This window comes from Corvus hawaiiensis, chromosome Z (assembly GCF_020740725.1).
Source record: "Corvus hawaiiensis isolate bCorHaw1 chromosome Z, bCorHaw1.pri.cur, whole genome shotgun sequence".
Lineage (NCBI taxonomy): Eukaryota > Metazoa > Chordata > Aves > Passeriformes > Corvidae > Corvus > Corvus hawaiiensis.
This window is the reverse complement of record NC_063255.1, coordinates 16,892,761-16,918,315: the sequence shown is the minus strand read 5'-3', so window position 1 is coordinate 16,918,315 and position 25,555 is coordinate 16,892,761. Positions and strand designations below refer to the sequence as shown.

At 50.9% G+C, this 25,555-nt stretch overlaps 5 protein-coding genes across 9 annotated transcripts in view; 4 read left to right on the top strand and 1 right to left on the bottom strand.

Annotated features, from left to right (window-relative positions):
- Positions 1–25,555, bottom strand: part of UBAP2 (ubiquitin associated protein 2) — a 175,699-nt gene that overhangs the window by 108,144 nt on the left and 42,000 nt on the right. For 3 of the 5 annotated variants that reach the window (XM_048292045.1, XM_048292047.1, XM_048292048.1), the window contains 5 exons: positions 23,004–23,187; positions 20,882–20,948; positions 19,998–20,193; positions 18,678–18,769; positions 17,738–17,788 (listed from right to left, as the gene is read on the bottom strand). In XM_048292045.1, the coding sequence (XP_048148002.1) occupies positions 17,738–17,788; positions 18,678–18,769; positions 19,998–20,193; positions 20,882–20,948; positions 23,004–23,187 (590 nt within the window). The remainder of the gene's footprint in view (positions 1–17,737; positions 17,789–18,677; positions 18,770–19,997; positions 20,194–20,881; positions 20,949–23,003; positions 23,188–25,555) is intronic. The other 2 variants (XM_048292046.1, XM_048292049.1) reach the window with 1 other exon arrangement.
- LOC125320077 (interferon-like) lies at positions 2,555–3,201 on the top strand. The gene has a single exon (XM_048292058.1). It carries the CDS (start codon positions 2,555–2,557, stop codon positions 3,125–3,127), a length of 573 nt encoding a protein of 190 aa, XP_048148015.1. The 3' UTR covers positions 3,128–3,201.
- On the top strand, positions 6,421–7,261 carry LOC125320071 (interferon-like). The gene has a single exon (XM_048292053.1). The coding sequence runs from the start codon at positions 6,615–6,617 to the stop codon at positions 7,185–7,187; it is 573 nt and encodes a 190-aa protein (XP_048148010.1). The 5' UTR covers positions 6,421–6,614; the 3' UTR covers positions 7,188–7,261.
- LOC125320073 (interferon-like) lies at positions 10,675–11,255 on the top strand. Its single transcript, XM_048292055.1, has one exon. It carries the CDS (start codon positions 10,675–10,677, stop codon positions 11,245–11,247), a length of 573 nt encoding a protein of 190 aa, XP_048148012.1. The 3' UTR covers positions 11,248–11,255.
- LOC125320091 (interferon-like) lies at positions 14,747–15,393 on the top strand. The gene has a single exon (XM_048292074.1). The coding sequence runs from the start codon at positions 14,747–14,749 to the stop codon at positions 15,317–15,319; it is 573 nt and encodes a 190-aa protein (XP_048148031.1). The 3' UTR covers positions 15,320–15,393.

Sequence of the window (25,555 nt, the reverse complement as noted above, 5' to 3'; positions counted from 1 at the left end):
CTCTCCCCGTTTTAAAAACAAGGGCTATACTTCCCCTCCTCCACAGGTATCAGGGACTTCAGCTGACAAGACACCATTTTTCAAATATGATCCAGGCTGGCCTAGCAACTCCATCTGACAGTTCCCTAAGGACCCGCTAATGAATCTCTTCATGTCCCACGGACTTGCGCATGTTCAGGTTCCTAAGATGGTCTCAAACCTCAGCCTCTCCTACAGTGGCCTTGGGCTCTTCATTCTTCACGCAGGGCTCCCTGCCTTTGCCTTCTGCAACTTGGGCAGTGTGGCTGGAGCACTCGCACTGAAGAGGGACGCACAGACGTTGCTGAGAACCTCAGCGTTCTCTTTGCCCAGGACGGCCACGTCTCCCCTTTCCTTACGCACATTATCGCTAACGTTCTTTTGCTTGCAAGAGATCTAGCGAAGCCTGCCCTCCCACCCTTGACAGCCCTGGCCAGACTCAGTTCCAAAGGGGCCTTGGCAAGCCTAACCTTGTCTCTAGCTTACCGTACCCTTTCCCTGTGTTCCTTTCAGGCCACCTGTCCTCCTTCCCGCTTCCTGAAACTTTCTCTTTTTGATCACAGTTTGCCCAGCAGCTCCCTAGCCATCCGTGGATGCCTCCTGGCGTTTTCGCACCAGTTCCCCCTGCTTCAAATGCATCACTCCTCAGCTTGGAGGAAGGGGATCCTTGAAACTCAGCCACATCCTGGGGCCCCTCTGTCCTCCAGGCCTCTATCATCTGGCACTCTGTCAAGTACATCCTTGAAGAGCCCAAAGTCTGCTCTCTCAAGTCCGGGCCAGGGAGTTCACTGGCTGACCGGCTCACTATCCCGAGGATCTCCTACTCCAACATCCCGTGGTCACTGCAGCCAAGGCTGCCTTGGAGCATCGTATTCCCCACCAGCTCCTCCTACTGGTGAGCACACGGCCTCTGTCCTTGCTGGCTCCTCAGTCACTTGCGCAAGGGACTTGTCACTGACACATTCCAGAAACCTCCCACGTGGCCGGAGTCCTGCCACGTTGCCTCTCCAAAAGATATCGCTGTGCTTCAAAACCCCACTGAGGCCCAGGGCTTGCAAACGCAAAACCACTACCATCCGGCTATACGGGGCTTCGTCCACTCCATCCTCCCGGCTCGATGGGCCTGTACCGGACCCCAGCCACTCCAACATCCCGTGTCTCTGGTTCCCCCTTAACCTGGACCCACAAGCTCTCCAATGGCTCCTCGTCCTAACCCAGGAACATTTCCATACTTTCCACTTGCTCACTGAAACACACACAGCTAAACCCCGCCTCGCCTCCACACCCTCTTTTCCCAGGCGTCTAAAACCTTCCAATCCAATGCCCCACTCATAGGAGCAATCCCACAATGTCTCCACGAGGCCAGGGAGATCATGCCCACGCAGGCATGCCTACGCCCTCAACTCCTCTTCGTTCTTCCCCATATTACGTGTGTTTGTGCAAAGGCATCTGAAACTACTGCCAAGTCTTCTCTACTTCACTTGAACGGGCCGGGCCCAGCTCCCTCAGCCTTTCTCACAAGTGATGCGCTCCGGTCCCCTCTGCGTCTACAGGGCCGGCCAGCCCCTCCAAGATCTCCACACCTCCCATGGACTAAAGAGCCCGGAACAGGACACCACTGCTCCGGGGCAGGGCTCTGGCAATCCCAAAACACAACACATTTTGCCGCACGGGGGACAGTCTCATTTTGTTCTCTGCCTGCCTCCTCCACCAAAGCAGGGAAAACACAACCATGCCCTCACTCTGGGGCCAAACACATGGGACAACAGACACAGAGCAAGCAACACAGCAGCACCAAAGCTCCTCCTTTCTTCCTAATCCTTCTTCACTCAAGCCTATTTTTTAATGTCTTGTTGCCCTGCCTCCTCAGCTTCCAAGACTGCAGCGAGGCCCCCTCCATGCAAGAACACCTCCAGGCCTCCAACGCTCACACCCACACACACGCCCTTGTTCACTGCCACTGCCCCCGGGCCCTTGCTGCAAGAGGGGCATCCCCAGGCCCGGCCCACTGACGTCACTGCTCATCCCTTGCAAGCACAAAAGGAAAACACGGCCTAAGAGGAAAATAAAGGCAAGCCACAAAGTGAAAGGAAAAGTGACCACAGCCACCACCAGGGCATTGCAGGTGGAAAAGACGCTTGGGCACAAAGAGAAACTTCAGCTGCACAGCACAGGCCCTGCAGCTGGCCCCGCAGCTGACCAAGAACACCCAACAACCCTCCCTGACACAGCTGACCCGACGCCTCCGACCCAGCGCTTTCATAACCCCACTCACCCACTACTGCCACCCCACTGCCACCACAGTCCCCAACCACGGACACCCCAACAAACCACTGCCCCGAGACCACCACAGCCACCAGCCCTGACTGGAAACCACGGGCAGAAACTCCCAGCAATCAGAAAGCGATGAAGGGAAAGCTGCCGCGATACAAAGCCGCACACCCGGCAGCACCCCAAGCACAGCCACCGCCAGCACCAGCGCCGAGCCTCACCAGCCTCCTGCCCAGCACCACCCCACAGCACCCACAGACCCACCATGGCTGCGCCCAACGCCCCACAGCCACGCCTGCCGCACGCCGCCCCGGCACTCCTGCTCCTCCTCACGGCTCTCGCCACCACCCTCGCCTGCCAACAGCTCTGGACACACGACGACACCTTCCCCGGCGACGCACTCCGCCTCCTCCAGGACGTGGCTCCCAGCTACGCACAGCCCTGCCACCTCCAAGAGCCGCCCTTCTTCCCCGACACCCTGCTCCACAGCAACCTCCGCCCGCACCAAGCCGCCGCCACCGCCCTACGCATCCTCCAGCACCTCTTCCACACCCTCGGCACCAACAGCACCCGCCAGCACTGGCACAGCCAGGCTCGCAACGACCTCCTCAACAAACTCCAGCACCACATCCACCAACTCGAGCAATGCCTCCCTGACAACGCCACGCTCTTCAAAGGACCACGCAACCCGCTGCTCACCATCAACAAGTACTTCAGGGACATCCACCTCTTCCTCCACGCCCACAACCACAGCGCCTGCGCCTGGGACCACGTCCGCCTCGAAGCTCGCACCTCTTTACAGCACCTCCACAACCTCACCCGCACCATGCGCCGCTAGCGCAAACACCCACCCCCACACACCGACCCACATCCACGTGCCTCCCGCCACGCTCCCACACCGACGCCCCAAACCCACCCCCGTGCCTCACGCCTCCCCTCTCCTGGGACAACAGACACGGCTGCAACAACCGCACGGCACCCGCAGCCTGCTACCGCTGCGCCTCCATTCATACAGCCTCTCCCATCGATTTGGACAAAGGACTCTCTCTACTTATTTATTCATTTATTTATTTATTTATTTATTCACTTATTTATGCCACTGAAAATAAAGACCTCTGACAAAACACTTGCCGCTGCCTCTCGTCTCACTAACTCTGCAAACTCAGCCTTTCGGCCGGCGGAAAGCCACCTCTACTCAACACCTACTCCTCTACTCCCAGCCCGGCTCCAGAAAGGGCTCCGCACAGCCCCTACCCACTCTTCTCACTGCCACCTGCCCAAGCAGGTTTGTGCAGCAACCTCTTTGGAAAAACATTCCCAGCATTTGCCCAACACCACAGAACCACAAAAATAAAGACAGGAGACGGCTGGAAAGCACCACTGCAGCTCATCTGCTTTATCCACAGAGTGCTCCATCCATCCATCCATCCATCCAATCCATCCATCCAATCCATCCAATCCATCCATCCAATCCATGGCTCTCTGACTTAGAGAGAAGGACGTTGTGCGGGACGGCGTCAAACACTTTGCACAAGTCCAGGCAGACCAGGTCACGCGCTCTGCCCCCATCCACCAACGCTGTAGCCCTACCCACAGATGGTTACCAAAATTGCCAGGAATGGCAACTTTCCCCTTTGGAAAGCCACGCTGCCTGTTACCTATCACCTCTTTGCTTTCCAGACGCCTCAGCTGAGGTTCCAGCAGAAGCAGTGCCATCGTCTTGCCTGGCACGGAGGTCAGACCGACTGCTTCGTATTCCTGTGCTCTTCTGCTCTCCCCGTTTTAAAAACAAGGGCTATACTTCCCCTCCTCCACAGGTATCAGGGACTTCAGCTGACAAGACACCATTTTTCAAATATGATCCAGGCTGGCCTAGCAACTCCATCTGACAGTTCCCTAAGGACCCGCTAATGAATCTCTTCATGTCCCACGGACTTGCGCATGTTCAGGTTCCTAAGATGGTCTCAAACCTCAGCCTCTCCTACAGTGGCCTTGGGCTCTTCATTCTTCACGCAGGGCTCCCTGCCTTTGCCTTCTGCAACTTGGGCAGTGTGGCTGGAGCACTCGCACTGAAGAGGGACGCACAGACGTTGCTGAGAACCTCAGCGTTCTCTTTGCCCAGGACGGCCATGTCTCCCCTTTCCTTACGCACATTATCGCTAACGTTCTTTTGCTTGCAAGAGATCTAGCGAAGCCTGCCCTCCCACCCTTGACAGCCCTGGCCAGACTCAGTTCCAAAGGGGCCTTGGCAAGCCTAACCTTGTCTCTAGCTTACCGTACCCTTTCCCTGTGTTCCTTTCAGGCCACCTGTCCTCCTTCCCGCTTCCTGAAACTTTCTCTTTTTGATCACAGTTTGCCCAGCAGCTCCCTAGCCATCCGTGGATGTCTCCTGGCGTTTTCGCACCAGTTCCCCCTGCTTCAAATGCATCACTCCTCAGCTTGGAGGAAGGGGATCCTTGAAACTCAGCCACATCCTGGGGCCCCTCTGTCCTCCAGGCCTCTATCATCTGGCACTCTGTCAAGTACATCCTTGAAGAGCCCAAAGTCTGCTCTCTCAAGTCCGGGCCAGGGAGTTCACTGGCTGACCGGCTCACTATCCCGAGGATCTCCTACTCCAACATCCCGTGGTCACTGCAGCCAAGGCTGCCTTGGAGCATCGTATTCCCCACCAGCTCCTCCTACTGGTGAGCACACGGCCTCTGTCCTTGCTGGCTCCTCAGTCACTTGCGCAAGGGACTTGTCACTGACACATTCCAGAAACCTCCCACGTGGCCGGAGTCCTGCCACGTTGCCTCTCCAAAAGATATCGCTGTGCTTCAAAACCCCACTGAGGCCCAGGGCTTGCAAACGCAAAACCACTACCATCCGGCTATACGGGGCTTCGTCCACTCCATCCTCCCGGCTCGATGGGCCTGTACCGGACCCCAGCCACTCCAACATCCCGTGTCTCTGGTTCCCCCTTAACCTGGACCCACAAGCTCTCCAATGGCTCCTCGTCCTAACCCAGGAACACTTCCATACTTTCCACTTGCTCACTGAAACACACACAGCTAAACCCCGCCTCGCCTCCACACCCTCTTTTCCCAGGCGTCTAAAACCTTCCAATCCAATGCCCCACTCATAGGAGCAATCCCACAATGTCTCCACGAGGCCAGGGAGATCATGCCCACGCAGGCATGCCTACGCCCTCAACTCCTCTTCGTTCTTCCCCATATTACGTGTGTTTGTGCAAAGGCATCTGAAACTACTGCCAAGTCTTCTCTACTTCACTTGAACGGGCCGGGCCCAGCTCCCTCAGCCTTTCTCACAAGTGATGCGCTCCGGTCCCCTCTGCGTCTACAGGGCCGGCCAGCCCCTCCAAGATCTCCACACCTCCCATGGACTAAAGAGCCCGGAACAGGACACCACTGCTCCGGGGCAGGGCTCTGGCAATCCCAAAACACAACACATTTTGCCGCACGGGGGACAGTCTCATTTTGTTCTCTGCCTGCCGCCTCCACCAAAGCAGGGAAAACACAACCATGCCCTCACTCTGGGGCCAAACACATGGGACAACAGACACAGAGCAAGCAACACAGCAGCACCAAAGCTCCTCCTTTCTTCCTAATCCTTCTTCACTCAAGCCTATTTTTTAATGTCTTGTTGCCCTGCCTCCTCAGCTTCCAAGACTGCAGCGAGGCCCCCTCCATGCAAGAACACCTCCAGGCCTCCAACGCTCACACCCACACACACGCCCTTGTTCACTGCCACTGCCCCCGGGCCCTTGCTGCAAGAGGGGCATCCCCAGGCCCGGCCCACTGACGTCACTGCTCATCCCTTGCAAGCACAAAAGGAAAACACTGCCTAAGAGGAAAATAAAGGCAAGCCACAAAGTGAAAGGAAAAGTGACCACAGCCACCACCAGGGCATTGCAGGTGGAAAAGACGCTTGGGCACAAAGAGAAACTTCAGCTGCACAGCACAGGCCTTGCAGCTGGCCCCGCAGCTGACCAAGAACACCCAACAACCCTCCCTGACACAGCTGACCCGACGCCTCCGACCCAGCGCTTTCATAACCCCACTCACCCACTACTGCCACCCCACTGCCACCACAGTCCCCAACCACGGACACCCCAACAAACCACTGCCCCGAGACCACCACAGCCACCAGCCCTGACTGGAAACCACGGGCAGAAACTCCCAGCAATCAGAAAGCGATGAAGGGAAAGCTGCCGCGATACAAAGCCGCACACCCAGCAGCACCCCAAGCACAGCCACCGCCAGCACCAGCGCCGAGCCTCACCAGCCTCCTGCCCAGCACCACCCCACAGCACCCACAGACCCACCATGGCTGCGCCCAACGCCCCACAGCCACACCTGCCGCACGCCGCCCCGGCACTCCTGCTCCTCCTCACGGCTCTCGCCACCACCCTCGCCTGCCAACAGCTCTGGACACACGACGACACCTTCCCCGGCGACGCACTCCGCCTCCTCCAGGACGTGGCTCCCAGCTATGCACAGCCCTGCCACCTCCAAGAGCCGCCCTTCTTCCCCGACACCCTGCTCCACAGCAACCTCCGCCCGCACCAAGCCGCCGCCACCGCCCTACGCATCCTCCAGCACCTCTTCCACACCCTCAGCACCAACAGCACCCGCCAGCACTGGCACAGCCAGGCTCGCAACGACCTCCTCAACAAACTCCAGCACCACATCCACCAACTCGAGCAATGCCTCCCTGACAACGCCACGCTCTTCAAAGGACCACGCAACCCGCTGCTCACCATCAACAAGTACTTCAGGGACATCCACCTCTTCCTCCACGCCCACAACCACAGCGCCTGCGCCTGGGACCACGTCCGCCTCGAAGCTCGCACCTCTTTACAGCACCTCCACAACCTCACCCGCACCATGCGCCGCTAGCGCAAACACCCACCCCCACACACCGACCCACATCCACGTGCCTCCCGCCACGCTCCCACACCGACGCCCCAAACCCACCCCCGTGCCTCACGCCTCCCCTCTCCTGGGACAACAGACACGGCTGCAACAACCGCACGGCACCCGCAGCCTGCTACCGCTGCGCCTCCATTCATACAGCCTCTCCCATCGATTTGGACAAAGGACTCTCTCTACTTATTTATTCATTTATTTATTTATTTATTTATTCACTTATTTATGCCACTGAAAATAAAGACCTCTGACAAAACACTTGCCGCTGCCTCTCGTCTCACTAACTCTGCAAACTCAGCCTTTCGGCCGGCGGAAAGCCACCTCTACTCAACACCTACTCCTCTACTCCCAGCCCGGCTCCAGAAAGGGCTCCGCACAGCCCCTACCCACTCTTCTCACTGCCACCTGCCCAAGCAGGTTTGTGCAGCAACCTCTTTGGAAAAACATTCCCAGCATTTGCCCAACACCACAGAACCACAAAAATAAAGACAGGAGACGGCTGGAAAGCACCACTGCAGCTCATCTGCTTTATCCACAGAGTGCTCCATCCATCCATCCATCCATCCAATCCATCCATCCAATCCATCCAATCCATCCATCCAATCCATGGCTCTCTGACTTAGAGAGAAGGACGTTGTGCGGGACGGCGTCAAACACTTTGCACAAGTCCAGGCAGACCAGGTCACGCGCTCTGCCCCCATCCACCAACGCTGTAGCCCTACCCACAGATGGTTACCAAAATTGCCAGGAATGGCAACTTTCCCCTTTGGAAAGCCACGCTGCCTGTTACCTATCACCTCTTTGCTTTCCAGACGCCTCAGCTGAGGTTCCAGCAGAAGCAGTGCCATCGTCTTGCCTGGCACGGAGGTCAGACCGACTGCTTCGTATTCCCGTGCTCTTCTGCTCTCCCCGTTTTAAAAACAAGGGCTATACTTCCCCTCCTCCACAGGTATCAGGGACTTCAGCTGACAAGACACCATTTTTCAAATATGATCCAGGCTGGCCTAGCAACTCCATCTGACAGTTCCCTAAGGACCCGCTAATGAATCTCTTCATGTCCCACGGACTTGCGCATGTTCAGGTTCCTAAGATGGTCTCAAACCTCAGCCTCTCCTACAGTGGCCTTGGGCTCTTCATTCTTCACGCAGGGCTCCCTGCCTTTGCCTTCTGCAACTTGGGCAGTGTGGCTGGAGCACTCGCACTGAAGAGGGACGCACAGACGTTGCTGAGAACCTCAGCGTTCTCTTTGCCCAGGACGGCCACGTCTCCCCTTTCCTTACGCACATTATCGCTAACGTTCTTTTGCTTGCAAGAGATCTAGCGAAGCCTGCCCTCCCACCCTTGACAGCCCTGGCCAGACTCAGTTCCAAAGGGGCCTTGGCAAGCCTAACCTTGTCTCTAGCTTACCGTACCCTTTCCCTGTGTTCCTTTCAGGCCACCTGTCCTCCTTCCCGCTTCCTGAAACTTTCTCTTTTTGATCACAGTTTGCCCAGCAGCTCCCTAGCCATCCGTGGATGCCTCCTGGCGTTTTCGCACCAGTTCCCCCTGCTTCAAATGCATCACTCCTCAGCTTGGAGGAAGGGGATCCTTGAAACTCAGCCACATCCTGGGGCCCCTCTGTCCTCCAGGCCTCTATCATCTGGCACTCTGTCAAGTACATCCTTGAAGAGCCCAAAGTCTGCTCTCTCAAGTCCGGGCCAGGGAGTTCACTGGCTGACCGGCTCACTATCCCGAGGATCTCCTACTCCAACATCCCGTGGTCACTGCAGCCAAGGCTGCCTTGGAGCATCGTATTCCCCACCAGCTCCTCCTACTGGTGAGCACACGGCCTCTGTCCTTGCTGGCTCCTCAGTCACTTGCGCAAGGGACTTGTCACTGACACATTCCAGAAACCTCCCACGTGGCCGGAGTCCTGCCACGTTGCCTCTCCAAAAGATATCGCTGTGCTTCAAAACCCCACTGAGGCCCAGGGCTTGCAAACGCAAAACCACTACCATCCGGCTATACGGGGCTTCGTCCACTCCATCCTCCCGGCTCGATGGGCCTGTACCGGACCCCAGCCACTCCAACATCCCGTGTCTCTGGTTCCCCCTTAACCTGGACCCACAAGCTCTCCAATGGCTCCTCGTCCTAACCCAGGAACACTTCCATACTTTCCACTTGCTCACTGAAACACACACAGCTAAACCCCGCCTCGCCTCCACACCCTCTTTTCCCAGGCGTCTAAAACCTTCCAATCCAATGCCCCACTCATAGGAGCAATCCCACAATGTCTCCACGAGGCCAGGGAGATCATGCCCACGCAGGCATGCCTACGCCCTCAACTCCTCTTCGTTCTTCCCCATATTACGTGTGTTTGTGCAAAGGCATCTGAAACTACTGCCAAGTCTTCTCTACTTCACTTGAACGGGCCGGGCCCAGCTCCCTCAGCCTTTCTCACAAGTGATGCGCTCCGGTCCCCTCTGCGTCTACAGGGCCGGCCAGCCCCTCCAAGATCTCCACACCTCCCATGGACTAAAGAGCCCGGAACAGGACACCACTGCTCCGGGGCAGGGCTCTGGCAATCCCAAAACACAACACATTTTGCCGCACGGGGGACAGTCTCATTTTGTTCTCTGCCTGCCGCCTCCACCAAAGCAGGGAAAACACAACCATGCCCTCACTCTGGGGCCAAACACATGGGACAACAGACACAGAGCAAGCAACACAGCAGCACCAAAGCTCCTCCTTTCTTCCTAATCCTTCTTCACTCAAGCCTATTTTTTAATGTCTTGTTGCCCTGCCTCCTCAGCTTCCAAGACTGCAGCGAGGCCCCCTCCATGCAAGAACACCTCCAGGCCTCCAACGCTCACACCCACACACACGCCCTTGTTCACTGCCACTGCCCCCGGGCCCTTGCTGCAAGAGGGGCATCCCCAGGCCCGGCCCACTGACGTCACTGCTCATCCCTTGCAAGCACAAAAGGAAAACACTGCCTAAGAGGAAAATAAAGGCAAGCCACAAAGTGAAAGGAAAAGTGACCACAGCCACCACCAGGGCATTGCAGGTGGAAAAGACGCTTGGGCACAAAGAGAAACTTCAGCTGCACAGCACAGGCCTTGCAGCTGGCCCCGCAGCTGACCAAGAACACCCAACAACCCTCCCTGACACAGCTGACCCGACGCCTCCGACCCAGCGCTTTCATAACCCCACTCACCCACTACTGCCACCCCACTGCCACCACAGTCCCCAACCACGGACACCCCAACAAACCACTGCCCCGAGACCACCACAGCCACCAGCCCTGACTGGAAACCACGGGCAGAAACTCCCAGCAATCAGAAAGCGATGAAGGGAAAGCTGCCGCGATACAAAGCCGCACACCCGGCAGCACCCCAAGCACAGCCACCGCCAGCACCAGCGCCGAGCCTCACCAGCCTCCTGCCCAGCACCACCCCACAGCACCCACAGACCCACCATGGCTGCGCCCAACGCCCCACAGCCACGCCTGCCGCACGCCGCCCCGGCACTCCTGCTCCTCCTCACGGCTCTCGCCACCACCCTCGCCTGCCAACAGCTCTGGACACACGACGACACCTTCCCCGGCGACGCACTCCGCCTCCTCCAGGACGTGGCTCCCAGCTACGCACAGCCCTGCCACCTCCAAGAGCCGCCCTTCTTCCCCGACACCCTGCTCCACAGCAACCTCCGCCCGCACCAAGCCGCCGCCACCGCCCTACGCATCCTCCAGCACCTCTTCCACACCCTCGGCACCAACAGCACCCGCCAGCACTGGCACAGCCAGGCTCGCAACGACCTCCTCAACAAACTCCAGCACCACATCCACCAACTCGAGCAATGCCTCCCTGACAACGCCACGCTCTTCAAAGGACCACGCAACCCGCTGCTCACCATCAACAAGTACTTCAGGGACATCCACCTCTTCCTCCACGCCCACAACCACAGCGCCTGCGCCTGGGACCACGTCCGCCTCGAAGCTCGCACCTCTTTACAGCACCTCCACAACCTCACCCGCACCATGCGCCGCTAGCGCAAACACCCACCTCCACACACCGACCCACATCCACGTGCCTCCCGCCACGCTCCCACACCGACGCCCCAAACCCACCCCCGTGCCTCACGCCTCTCCTCTCCTGGGACAACAGACACGGCTGCAACAACCGCACGGCACCCGCAGCCTGCTACCGCTGCGCCTCCATTCATACAGCCTCTCCCATCGATTTGGACAAAGGACTCTCTCTACTTATTTATTCATTTATTTATTTATTTATTTATTCACTTATTTATTCACTTATTTATGCCACTGAAAATAAAGACCTCTGACAAAACACTTGCCGCTGCCTCTCGTCTCACTAACTCTGCAAACTCAGCCTTTCGGCCGGCGGAAAGCCACCTCTACTCAACACCTACTCCTCTACTCCCAGCCCGGCTCCAGAAAGGGCTCCGCACAGCCCCTACCCACTCTTCTCACTGCCACCTGCCCAAGCAGGTTTGTGCAGCAACCTCTTTGGAAAAACATTCCCAGCATTTGCCCAACACCACAGAACCACAAAAATAAAGACAGGAGACGGCTGGAAAGCACCACTGCAGCTCATCTGCTTTATCCACAGAGTGCTCCATCCATCCATCCATCCATCCAATCCATCCATCCAATCCATCCAGTCCATCCATCCAATCCATGGCTCTCTGACTTAGAGAGAAGGACGTTGTGCGGGACGGCGTCAAACACTTTGCACAAGTCCAGGCAGACCAGGTCACGCGCTCTGCCCCCATCCACCAACGCTGTAGCCCTACCCACAGATGGTTACCAAAATTGCCAGGAATGGCAACTTTCCCCTTTGGAAAGCCACGCTGCCTGTTACCTATCACCTCTTTGCTTTCCAGACGCCTCAGCTGAGGTTCCAGCAGAAGCAGTGCCATCGTCTTGCCTGGCACGGAGGTCAGACCGACTGCTTCGTATTCCCGTGCTCTTCTGCTCTCCCCGTTTTAAAAACAAGGGCTATACTTCCCCTCCTCCACAGGTATCAGGGACTTCAGCTGACAAGACACCATTTTTCAAATATGATCCAGGCTGGCCTAGCAACTCCATCTGACAGTTCCCTAAGGACCCGCTAATGAATCTCTTCATGTCCCACGGACTTGCGCATGTTCAGGTTCCTAAGATGGTCTCAAACCTCAGCCTCTCCTACAGTGGCCTTGGGCTCTTCATTCTTCACGCAGGGCTCCCTGCATTTGCCTTCTGCAACTTGGGCAGTGTGGCTGGAGCACTCGCACTGAAGAGGGACGCACAGACGTTGCTGAGAACCTCAGCGTTCTCTTTGCCCAGGACGGCCACGTCTCCCCTTTCCTTACGCACATTATCGCTAACATTCTTTTGCTTGCAAGAGATCTAGCGAAGCCTGCCCTCCCACCCTTGACAGCCCTGGCCAGACTCAGTTCCAAAGGGGCCTTGGCAAGCCTAACCTTGTCTCTAGCTTACCGTACCCTTTCCCTGTGTTCCTTTCAGGCCACCTGTCCTCCTTCCCGCTTCCTGAAACTTTCTCTTTTTGATCACAGTTTGCCCAGCAGCTCCCTAGCCATCCGTGGATGCCTCCTGGCGTTTTCGCACCAGTTCCCCCTGCTTCAAATGCATCACTCCTCAGCTTGGAGGAAGGGGATCCTTGAAACTCAGCCACATCCTGGGGCCCCTCTGTCCTCCAGGCCTCTATCATCTGGCACTCTGTCAAGTACATCCTTGAAGAGCCCAAAGTCTGCTCTCTCAAGTCCGGGCCAGGGAGTTCACTGGCTGACCGGCTCACTATCCCGAGGATCTCCTACTCCAACATCCCGTGGTCACTGCAGCCAAGGCTGCCTTGGAGCATCGTATTCCCCACCAGCTCCTCCTACTGGTGAGCACACGGCCTCTGTCCTTGCTGGCTCCTCAGTCACTTGCGCAAGGGACTTGTCACTGACACATTCCAGAAACCTCCCACGTGGCCGGAGTCCTGCCACGTTGCCTCTCCAAAAGATATCGCTGTGCTTCAAAACCCCACTGAGGCCCAGGGCTTGCAAACGCAAAACCACTACCATCCGGCTATACGGGGCTTCGTCCACTCCATCCTCCCGGCTCGATGGGCCTGTACCGGACCCCAGCCACTCCAACATCCCGTGTCTCTGGTTCCCCCTTAACCTGGACCCACAAGCTCTCCAATGGCTCCTCGTCCTAACCCAGGAACATTTCCATACTTTCCACTTGCTCACTGAAACACACACAGCTAAACCCCGCCTCGCCTCCACACCCTCTTTTCCCAGGCGTCTAAAACCTTCCAATCCAATGCCCCACTCATAGGAGCAATCCCACAATGTCTCCACGAGGCCAGGGAGATCATGCCCACGCAGGCATGCCTACGCCCTCAACTCCTCTTCGTTCTTCCCCATATTACGTGTGTTTGTGCAAAGGCATCTGAAACTACTGCCAAGTCTTCTCTACTTCACTTGAACGGGCCGGGCCCAGCTCCCTCAGCCTTTCTCACAAGTGATGCGCTCCGGTCCCCTCTGCGTCTACAGGGCCGGCCAGCCCCTCCAAGATCTCCACACCTCCCATGGACTAAAGAGCCCGGAACAGGACACCACTGCTCCGGGGCAGGGCTCTGGCAATCCCAAAACACAACACATTTTGCCGCACGGGGGACAGTCTCATTTTGTTCTCTGCCTGCCGCCTCCACCAAAGCAGGGAAAACACAACCATGCCCTCACTCTGGGGCCAAACACATGGGACAACAGACACAGAGCAAGCAACACAGCAGCACCAAAGCTCCTCCTTTCTTCCTAATCCTTCTTCACTCAAGCCTATTTTTTAATGTCTTGTTGCCCTGCCTCCTCAGCTTCCAAGACTGCAGCGAGGCCCCCTCCATGCAAGAACACCTCCAGGCCTCCAACGCTCACACCCACACACACGCCCTTGTTCACTGCCACTGCCCCCGGGCCCTTGCTGCAAGAGGGGCATCCCCAGGCCCGGCCCACTGACGTCACTGCTCATCCCTTGCAAGCACAAAAGGAAAACACTGCCTAAGAGGAAAATAAAGGCAAGCCACAAAGTGAAAGGAAAAGTGACCACAGCCACCACCAGGGCATTGCAGGTGGAAAAGACGCTTGGGCACAAAGAGAAACTTCAGCTGCACAGCACAGGCCTTGCAGCTGGCCCCGCAGCTGACCAAGAACACCCAACAACCCTCCCTGACACAGCTGACCCGACGCCTCCGACCCAGCGCTTTCATAACCCCACTCACCCACTACTGCCACCCCACTGCCACCACAGTCCCCAACCACGGACACCCCAACAAACCACTGCCCCGAGACCACCACAGCCACCAGCCCTGACTGGAAACCACGGGCAGAAACTCCCAGCAATCAGAAAGCGATGAAGGGAAAGCTGCCGCGATACAAAGCCGCACACCCGGCAGCACCCCAAGCACAGCCACCGCCAGCACCAGCGCCGAGCCTCACCAGCCTCCTGCCCAGCACCACCCCACAGCACCCACAGACCCACCATGGCTGCGCCCAACGCCCCACAGCCACGCCTGCCGCACGCCGCCCCGGCACTCCTGCTCCTCCTCACGGCTCTCGCCACCACCCTCGCCTGCCAACAGCTCTGGACACACGACGACACCTTCCCCGGCGACGCACTCCGCCTCCTCCAGGACGTGGCTCCCAGCTACGCACAGCCCTGCCACCTCCAAGAGCCGCCCTTCTTCCCCGACACCCTGCTCCACAGCAACCTCCGCCCGCACCAAGCCGCCGCCACCGCCCTACGCATCCTCCAGCACCTCTTCCGCACCCTCGGCACCAACAGCACCCGCCAGCACTGGCACAGCCAGGCTCGCAACGACCTCCTCAACAAACTCCAGCACCACATCCACCAACTCGAGCAATGCCTCCCTGACAACGCCACGCTCTTCAAAGGACCACGCAACCCGCTGCTCACCATCAACAAGTACTTCAGGGACATCCACCTCTTCCTCCACGCCCACAACCACAGCGCCTGCGCCTGGGACCACGTCCGCCTCGAAGCTCGCACCTCTTTACAGCACCTCCACAACCTCACCCGCACCATGCGCCGCTAGCGCAAACACCCACCCCCACACACCGACCCACATCCACGTGCCTCCCGCCACGCTCCCACACCGACGCCCCAAACCCACCCCCGTGCCTCACGCCTCCCCTCTCCTGGGACAACAGACACGGCTGCAACAACCGCACGGCACCCGCAGCCTGCTACCGCTGCGCCTCCATTCATACAGCCTCTCCCATCGATTTGGACAAAGGACTCTCTCTACTTATTTATTCATTTATTTATTTATTTATTTATTCACTTATTTATGCCACTGAAAATAAAGACCTCTGACAAAACACTTGCCGCTGCCTCTCGTCTCACTAACTCTGCAAACTCAGCCTTTCGGCCGGCGGAAAGCCACCTCTACTCAACACCTACTCCTCTACTCCCAGCCCGGCTCCAGAAAGGGCTCCGCACAGCCCCTACCCACTCTTCTCACTGCCACCTGCCCAAGCAGGTTTGTGCAGCAACCTCTTTGGAAAAACATTCCCAGCATTTGCCCAACACCACAGAACCACAAAAATAAAGACAGGAGACGGCTGGAAAGCACCACTGCAGCTCATCTGCTTTATCCACAGAGTGCTCCATCCATCCATCCATCCATCCAATCCATCCATCCAATCCATCCAGTCCATCCATCCAATCCATGGCTCTCTGACTTAGAGAGAAGGACGTTGTGCGGGACGGCGTCAAACACTTTGCACAAGTCCAGGCAGACCAGGTCACGCGCTCTGGCAGACTTTTCCATGGCCTTTCAACATTTCAAGGGAGCTTAGAAGAAAGATGCAATCTAAATTTGGAACAGTGCCCGCAGGTCCAGGTAATGGACTCCATAGAATATCATTACACCGAAACAGAGGAGGTTTAGATCAGACATTAGGAAGAAATTCTTTACTATGTGGATTGTGAGGCACTGGAGCAAGTACTCACACATAGCCGGGTTAACACATCCCTTAAAATGTTCAAGGCCAGACTGGATGGGTCTTTGTGCAACATTGTCCAGGAGAAGGTTTCCCTTTCCATGGCAGAGGTGCTTGCAATCAGATTACCTCTTCCAACAGAAAATATTTTAGGACTCATGTTGAAGTTCTGGAGGACTGTGGAGCCAAAATGGAAGCAGGGAAGAGTGAGGAGGAAGGAGCAGAAGTGTGATGGAACAGAAGGCAGTCCCACTCCCCATCCTCCTATGCCACCTGGGAGATGAAGGCAGAGACAATCAGGAGTGAAACTGAGTCCAGGAAAACATGAGAGGTGAGGGGAAGGTGTTCTGTAGATTTGGTTTTATTTCATGATCTACTTACTCATTGCCCTGATTTGATTGCTAGTGAGTTAAAACTAATTTCCCCATGTCAAGTCTCTTTTGCCCGTGACCACAGCCAGTGAGTGATTTCTCCCTGTCTTTGTCTCACCCCACGTGCCTTTCAGGATGTATTTTGACCCTTGACCAGATGAGGAGGGGAGTGATAGAGCAGCTTGGTGGCCACCAGGCATCTAGCCAGTGTTAACACATTACAATAGGTGTCTCCTGGCCCTGCAACTTCAAATATTTTGCCACTTTGTTGCCACAAAAATAATTACAGTCTGACAGGGCTTTGTCTGAGTCATCCCTGTACTCACCTTAAACCATCTGACTCTAGCTGCTCCAAGCTTTACATTGAATACCTGGTACTTCTTTGGGCCTTACATTATGGCCTTCATCCACTCTTCTCAGATCACTGCTCCATGTCTGCCTCTACAGATACACTGCATCACTCTAGTATATAACTGTTCTCAGTTACCTACTACCAAACCTTTTCCCCAAGTTCCTTGTCCTACATTTCTGATAGGAAAATTCTTCATAATTCTGCAATCTAGATTGAGACCCTTTTTGAATCCATCTGGGAGCTCAGCCTGTTTCACATGCCTTTTTGCCAAATGTCACCTGCATGCTGGATCCAGATAAGGAAAAAAACTTGTCACACTCTCCCTCCTGCAGCTCACTTGCATCTGTTGCCACAATGCATATGCAAAGATCTACACCTATGAGCACCTCCAAAACCTGTCACATACGCCTACTGGCTACCAAGTTGTGTACTTGGTGTTCAACCTTACCTCTTGGTAAAAGGAAACATTTATGCTCAGACTTCAACTAGATTAGACAAAATGTCATAATGTTGCTACAACAATTAGCAATTTCTCCACTCAGAAGCACAAAGCACACTTGCGTCTATTTAGAGATTTTGCAGACAGACAAATGCATGATGCAACAGTTGCTCTTTATCAATTTACACAGTCCTGTTGTAAATTTAAAAACCAGGTATTTAAAAAACCAGAATATAGAACATAAGGAAAAGCTCTTAATCACCATTAAGTGGTGATTTACGTGGCACAAATGATCAACACTGAAGACAACTTGCTTAAAATTAAATAAATCAAGTAATTTACTTACCATTGGCAGTCTGGATTGAAGCATCTGGAGATCATCATAACCATAAATCTGCTTAAAGACAGATAAAAATACAACATCATTATAACACTTTTTTCTGATGCTGGTCAATTCGGGGCTTTGAACTGAGTTTGACTTAAACCCATTCTGTGGTAAAGGTCTACAGCCGTATGTTGTATTGTGCTATCATGGGGCACTGTAGCATTTCAAGGAGAGTAGAACTGAAGTTAAAAAGGCTTGTCACTCTGATGTTTCCTGGTGACAATGTCCACTGAGGAGAGTTTGACTGTCCCATCTTCAATACAGTTTTTACAGACACATCATTCCTGAACTTATAAAAAATCTACCAGGCATTCAGATTTGGGAGAAAGAACAACAGCTCTCTTTGCTGTAATCATTGCTTCAAAGAGCAATAAGATTAAAGAGTTGATGACTTAACCACAAAGCAACCTCCTGAGTATCTCCTCACATTTGGTTTCATATAGAAAAGTTACTGGTATAAAGTTTTGGTTTCAACAAACAGATAACCAAAAATACGTTGATGCTGGTCAGACATCAAAGAGCTATGTGCAGTCTTTCAAACCATGACAGACAGGACACATGGTACATTTCCGTCACTACGATGGCAAATCCATTCCAGTAACACAAACCTAAAGGAGTCTAAATTTATTCCAAGGGCCTAAAACCTAGTAACACTGAAAACCATAGCCACACCCATGTAGCTTCAACAGCAGCCAGATCAGGTCTGTACCAAAAGCTCTGCAGTTTACAATCAACAATAAGCATCTATTGAACATATTTCAGATGTTCTTTAGCATTTGGAACAAGAATTCCAGGCGCAACATGTGCCACCAGAAATGCCTTGGCATAGACAGTAGCAGGTCTGGAGGGCCCACTTGAGCCAAGGGCTAAGAAACCAAAGACAAACAATGAAACTGCTTACTGGGTAGGCAGGCAGAAGTCCTCCAGGTCCCACAATATACTGGTTATGCAACAAGGGTGGTACACCTTGGGGCAGGTTTGGGGGAGCTTTGCCTGTAGAACCAAAATACAGACACTTTAACAAGCCTTTAGAAAAGAAAAGGCTTCAGCATTGAGACAAGATAGCTCACAAGTTCTGGCAGCTGTGCTGTCTTAGCTTACAAAGAGCAGATTTTGTGCTGTTTGATGAATATACTCAAAATAGCCTGAAGAGTTCAACCATGCCTCAAGGGAGGGAAAGCACAGGCTACTTAAGCCTGAAAACATTCCTATCAGAGAATAGCCTGATTTTGTCATTTGCTTTGTCCAAGAAGATTACAAGAATTACAGAAACTTCTCTTTTCCTTAGTCCTTTCCTGAGGCAAATTTAGAAATCATTCTCAATCTGAGAAAGCAAATTCTCTCCTTTCATTTTCTGCTCTGTCAACACATTCCCTTTACCACCAGCAATAGACTGGAAAGTACTAAATGTTGCCAGCATACTTTCTGTGGGTGACTTACTACAGCTAGGAATAGCAAAGAGAAGACTAAAATGGTTTCAGCTGCCTTCATGATGCAGTGCCAGGAGGCAGAACAGTAAAAGAACATTGTACTTTGGCCAGTCATAAGACACTTCATTTACAAGCTATAGAAATGAGAAATCCTCTTGTAACCAAGCCTGATCCTTAATATTACATCACTCACTTCTCTCTATAAGATTTCCTTTTAGCAGTTCAGGTTTGTCAGAGAAGAAAGAGAATTTAGCATCACTTCCACTTCAGTGCAAGAAGCCTCCCAGCCTTCTTTCTCCATGGACCCTCCTTCTGAAGTGCTATTTGCTGTGCAATTTCTTTTCCTTTCTGTGGAAGTGGCAGTAGGGATGTGACATATGATAATGAGGACACTGCAGTATATTCTGATACTGCCATATGAAGTCATGTCACAGAAAAGACTGAAACTACAGCTAATGCAAACTCATAGTCAGGAGCTGATCACAACTTGGAATACAAACTGGGTGAATTTTCTAGCCCAAAACTTCCCAAGTCAGAACTGCTCTGGTGTGTATTTATAAAGCTCTTTTGGGACAGAATGTGCTATATAAATGCCACATAACACCCTAACAAATATTTCAAATACATAAAATCAGGCAACTTTATTTCATAAGCCAGCAAATACAGCATGCTGGAAATGCCAGTGAAGAGTGTGGACTTCTTAGCGTTGTTATGGCTGGCGAGATGCTCAACTGATAGCCCTGCTGACTGAAATGCTCTGTCTATCCATGCGATCTGTCAATATTGCCAACCTGAAGATACTAAGGGAGCTGCCCGTGTGGTAGCAGCTGGTATAGAAACACTGGTAACGCTCAGGCCAAGGCTGTTTGTAGTGTTCATACTGCTTGCCATGCTGACAACCGAGGAGGTGGTGCTAGTGGCTGAGGTTGAAGCAGTTGAAAAGGTTGTTGAGGGCTGGAGCGAAGTTGTGTTCTCAATACTAGTGTGCTAGAAAAGGAGACAAAAAGAATGAGGATCACAGAGCAAATAAACCACAGCAGAAAATGCTGGTAAAAGGGAAAAATAAAAAAAAAACCAGAAACTTTTAAAGTAACAGAAGCACATGCAAAAGATATGCATTATCTACGTAGTAGGCAAGCAACTAAGTTGCATGCTTGTGATGTTTTTGTGATTTAAGGAAAACTATTGCATGAGAGCTAAATTCAAATTGCCACACCATCACAAAGTTACACTGCAGTAAGTGCAACGTAACGTATATCATGCCATCACCTGCATTTTGTCAGCTAACCTCTCCAATGCAGACTGCTAACAGTCCGCATTTGGAGACATTTCAGATCACTACTCTGAAGTCTGGTTTTGGTTTGTTGTTTTTTTTAATAAACTAGTTACAAGCAAAAAGGTTTTTTTATTTCATCCCCCCTGGCTGGCATGACAATTTCCCTCGCAACTGTGTAACGTTTGGCAAGCCTCTATCATAGCTATTCCTGATCTAGTACAAATCACAAGTGGTAATCACTTTTTCTCCACTAGAGGGCTGACATTCCTTCTTCCCTGAGGTAAGGCTCTTGTTTTGGTTCTTGGGGTACCAGGACACATCAAACTTTAAGAGAGGGTCCTAATTATGAGATAAACTGACTATATGCCAAGCATCTGTTTTAATCCTAACAGGACTTACCACATGTGATGTGCTTGTAGACAACACTGAGGCAGGAGAGAGGCTGCTCTGATGATTGGAAAGGGAGCTGGAAGGAAATAGTAAAGAATTCATAAAATTAATTTTCCCTAGAACTATTTTTAACAAATACAGATATGCACTAGGACCTGAGTTAAAGAATAAAAATTCTATATGTCTGTGCACATACACATACACAGAGTGGTTAAAGACAAATACATGTAAGAGTGTGTGTATATATACACATATTACACACACAGGCATGTACGAATACAGACACCTCTACAGGCACTTTTTCCTTTAATCAGTATTCTATTATCTTTTAATGAAAAAATTAAAGTACAGAGTCACTATTGCTAACAAGAAATATCTAAAGCACCATTCATTTGTATTTTTCAATTTCCTGTATCTTTAGAAAAACTATAGTTGCTTCAGGAATCATATAGCAATGACTCCATGACACAAAGTGCAAAATCAAAACTAGGTTCACACAAGCACAAGCCCTGTTTCTCCTTCTTTCCCTGCTGCTTCTTGCCATGGGGGACAGGTTTTAAGTGAGGCAGTGCTTTGGTTAGACTCACTACAGTATTTCTCACATTTTGAGCTGCATAACGTTAACTGGACCAATTAGAACTGCAAGGTATTTGCCCCATAATTCATCCAGAGATCTTCAAATGCCTCCCTGAAAGGTGACTGAAAGTACCTCTTAAACATTTACACTGACAAGTTATACCTTATATTCAAGGTGAAGAATGTAACCTACTGTTATACAGTATGCAATAAACTGACAACATTGAACAAAAGTAATCAAAATGAAGATATAAAACACATGTATATTTTGGTGCTCAAAAAAGACCCTCCTTATTAAACAAGAAGCAGGAGAGATCCTAAGAGCAAAATTATTTTAGTGCTCTCTCTGGAAATAGCCACAAGAAAACACAGCAGTTTTCACACCAAAGCTGATGGCTACACTACATGACCTAATTTAAGGGCAAACACTCTGGTAGCTCTTCAAGGCCCAGAATAAACGTTGGCAGTTTCATAAACTAACTTTGAAAACTGTCCCCTCTCTGCAGAAATTACAACAACAGCACTTTAGGGAGCAAGTGAAAATGTAGTTCAGTGCAACATAAGAGTTTTATACCATTCCCTCACCCACTCTTCCCAGCTCTTTTAATAAGCCTTAATTCACCATCTGACCTATGGTAGAGACACAGACACCAGCTCTACCATGTCAGACACGTTTGGAATTCAGGCATCATGATGATGGCTGAGATTTGGTATCTGTCTAACAGCATCAACCCCCAGCTGAAATTTCCATCAATTTATACAGCTTTTCAACAAATCGGTGTGAGAAAATGTTTCCAGTGTAAAGGGAATAGTTCTTGTTTGACATATTTACTATTTTATTCAACAAAAAAATACTAGAGTGTTAAAAGAAAATAAACTACATCCTAGCTGTGAAACAGTACAATACAAAGGCGAGTATCAAAAATATAACTCAATCCATACAGCTTCAGGATGTCACCTGACTGAGGATGAAGCTCATGTAACAAGCATTCAGAAAAACAGAGAGACAGTGCAAATGAGCTGAATTGTGCTAGACGCACTTCCAGGAACATCAATCTGTTATTTTAAAGTATCTTAAGGATATATCTCAGAAAAAGAAAACACACAGTTTCCCTGCAAAATTATTTCTGAGTTTTAATTTTAAGAAATACAAATATAAAAAAGAGAGTACACTTATTTCAAATTGGCTATGAAGTAAACTGTTAAGAAATTATTTCAAACATGACACTGAACAAAAACAGCAGGCACAAAGTAGGAAAAATAAACTGGGGGAATCAATTTAGCTAATTTAGCTAGCATGATTGAAGCAAATCTCTTGAAACACAAAGTTGTATACGTACCATGAAATCTTGAGGCAGCAGCTGCTCTGCCATTAGGAGGCAGCCCAGAGCTCATATTTTGCAACCAGAAACATTCTGAGCTCTTCTGAATCTCCTAATGCTGATTCACATCATAAAAAGTGGACCCTGGTGCCTGACGGCTCCATGTGGAACCACCCTTGCACCTGTCCTATCCCCAAAATTGACTCCCTCTGTTTATCCCAACTCCACTGTACCTGCTCAGCTGGGAGAGTGAGCTGCTAGCCAGATCACTGGACTGAGGCAAGCTGGGCAATGCTGCCACATGCTGCGGTGTTGAAGGCAGAAGCGAGGCCGTGGTGGACACCACACTGGGCAGAGAACCAGCCGAAGGTAGTGAGGGAGAAGGCTCCGTCTTAGGTGCTGGAACCGATGAAGTAGCTGCAACAAGTTAAAAAGAGGCATTCAGATTAAAATTCCAGCAGACTTGACATCCCATCACGGATGCAGGAACACAGTAGCATTCTCCCCTTGGTCTAAAAAAATCTTACCATTAAGAATTGGTAACCATATCAAGCAATTTGGCTATGAAGGAAAATTCAAACATAACTGAACTACCATTTTTTCCCTTTAAGCTCTCTACTTAAGACAGATTTACAATTATCACTGCTACACATGTAGTAAACTACAGTCTTCTGCACTTCACGTGCCACTGGGTTTCTAATTTACAAGTCATTTTAAAATTCCTTGCTTTTGGTTCAGTAAACACAAGTCATTTGTGCCTTTTCAAGGCACTGTAAAAATCCAGTTATACCTACAGCTCTGTTTCTTCATTCCAACCTACACAGCACTGTTGGAGATTTCAACTGAGATTGTTGGAGTACAAGGGTACATAACAATTTATCAGTTTGACATATTCAGTCGAAAGTGTACTGCAGTAGAATAAAAGAAGCTACAATGGCAGGACACACTTGAGCACAGCATTAAGCATTTCTTATGGCTAAGGAGTTGTCAAATATTGACTCACTTTACTTAGATAATAAAAAATGTTAGGTTTAATCTCATACTTTTTAGGCTACACAGATTAAAACTTGTTTATAAGATCACTATATTGTAATAAGACACTTAAAAATTATACTGTCCAGCATGATTCCCAGCTGCTTCACTTATCTCTTCTACTACAAAAAACAACAAAGAATTAGAGACACTCACTCACCAATAAAACTCAGGAAAGAGTTGAACCCTGCCTTCTGCAGGGCCATTTTACCACACCACACCAGGGACCACTACCCAGTGGATCATCACTAACTTGTAATGTATGTGAAGACATTTTTAGATTGGTCACCAAACAAAAATCAAATACTCACTTCGAAGTTATACATTAGTGTTTGTTCACTTTATTGATTTGATTTCCTAGCTACATGACCCAAGTCAGGTTGTGGGGTTGCAATGCAAACAGGACTCAAGAGGTCTTGGCCTTGACAAAACGTCTGGCCTCTTACAAAAAGGAAATCCAAGTGACAAACGTAATTATGAAGGCAGCAACTAAATCACCTAGTAACTCCTGGTAAAACTCATATAAAAACCGGAGTTTAAAACTCTCAATATATTAAGAGCAGGATTCCCATCTTGAAGTAAAAGTAGATGTCCTCAACACAAGGGACAGAATCATCATCTTAAGATCCCTTACAAGACGCCTGAATGCAATGTGCAAGAAAAAGAAAACATGGAGACCAGTAGCATGGTCAGAAGTAAAACATGTCAGTCGTACTTTGAATTATGGGTTTAGGAAGCTCAAGATCTGGATATTAAAGGAAAAGAACAGCAAAGATGAGAGATGAACAACTAAGAACATTATAGCACATGCAGAAGGGAAAAAGTATTTTCAAAAGTTAAGACAAATTCAAAATCATTTGGATGCATGTAATAGATGCAATGGAAGAAGGAAAACAGAAATGCTCTCAAAGGAGAGCTGGCATAAGAAAAGAGACTAGTAAAGCCATTACAGAATACAAAAGTATTAGAATTCTCAGATCTTTGTTTTCTAAAGCAAAAGGACAGGTTCTGCAGTGAATTTCATAAACTGTTTATTAATTCTGTACTTGACACTACGAAAACACTTCGTGTCTTTGTATATGTCAATCTTTTAAATGGTAATTCTCAGAGCATAAACAACTCCTGCTCCTTTAAATTCAACTTGGCACTAACAAAACACATCCCACTAATGGCCCACCTGACGACATGTTTAAGAGAAGGTTAGACCTAAAATTGGGGCGTTGGAATTCCAAAAGATAGTAATTCACACTGCTGTCCTTGAAAACGTCCACAGAGAAGCACAAAGATCAGAAGAGTGAACATTATACTTTAATTATTTTAACTCCAAGTAGAGAGCTGCAGGGGTGTTACAGGCTACATTAGAAATAGGCCAAGATGAAGAAACTAACACTTATACCAGAGTCAGTACTGAGGTATTGTTTGCAAGGTATGGGGAGGAAACTCAGCAGAGGGAACATGTTTCTCACCTTTATTCCCCACAGGCTTCTAACAGGGCAGAGATAGAAGTAGACCTAGTGAGAGGTGCATTCAAAGAATGTGACTTTGTTTCATTACAGTTAAATGCTATTTGCAGCTTCCCAACTCAGAACTGGAAGAACTGCTAAGAAATTTCATAGTTGTTTTTAATTTTGTATTTTTATTTTATATTCAATAATTTCTTGCAGGTAAATTCAAAAGGAAAACCAGCAGGTCTAATTCTAAGGCTATTTACGTTTGTAGATTTTAGGTTTGTAGAGAGCTGCCTTCATATTTC

Bases quoted from the DNA above. Each gene is read 5' to 3' on its own strand.
- LOC125320077 (XM_048292058.1), top strand. From the start codon at position 2,555: ATGGCTGCGCCCAACGCCCCACAGCCACGCCTGCCGCACGCCGCCCCG.
- LOC125320071 (XM_048292053.1), top strand. From the start codon at position 6,615: ATGGCTGCGCCCAACGCCCCACAGCCACACCTGCCGCACGCCGCCCCG.
- LOC125320073 (XM_048292055.1), top strand. From the start codon at position 10,675: ATGGCTGCGCCCAACGCCCCACAGCCACGCCTGCCGCACGCCGCCCCG.
- LOC125320091 (XM_048292074.1), top strand. From the start codon at position 14,747: ATGGCTGCGCCCAACGCCCCACAGCCACGCCTGCCGCACGCCGCCCCG.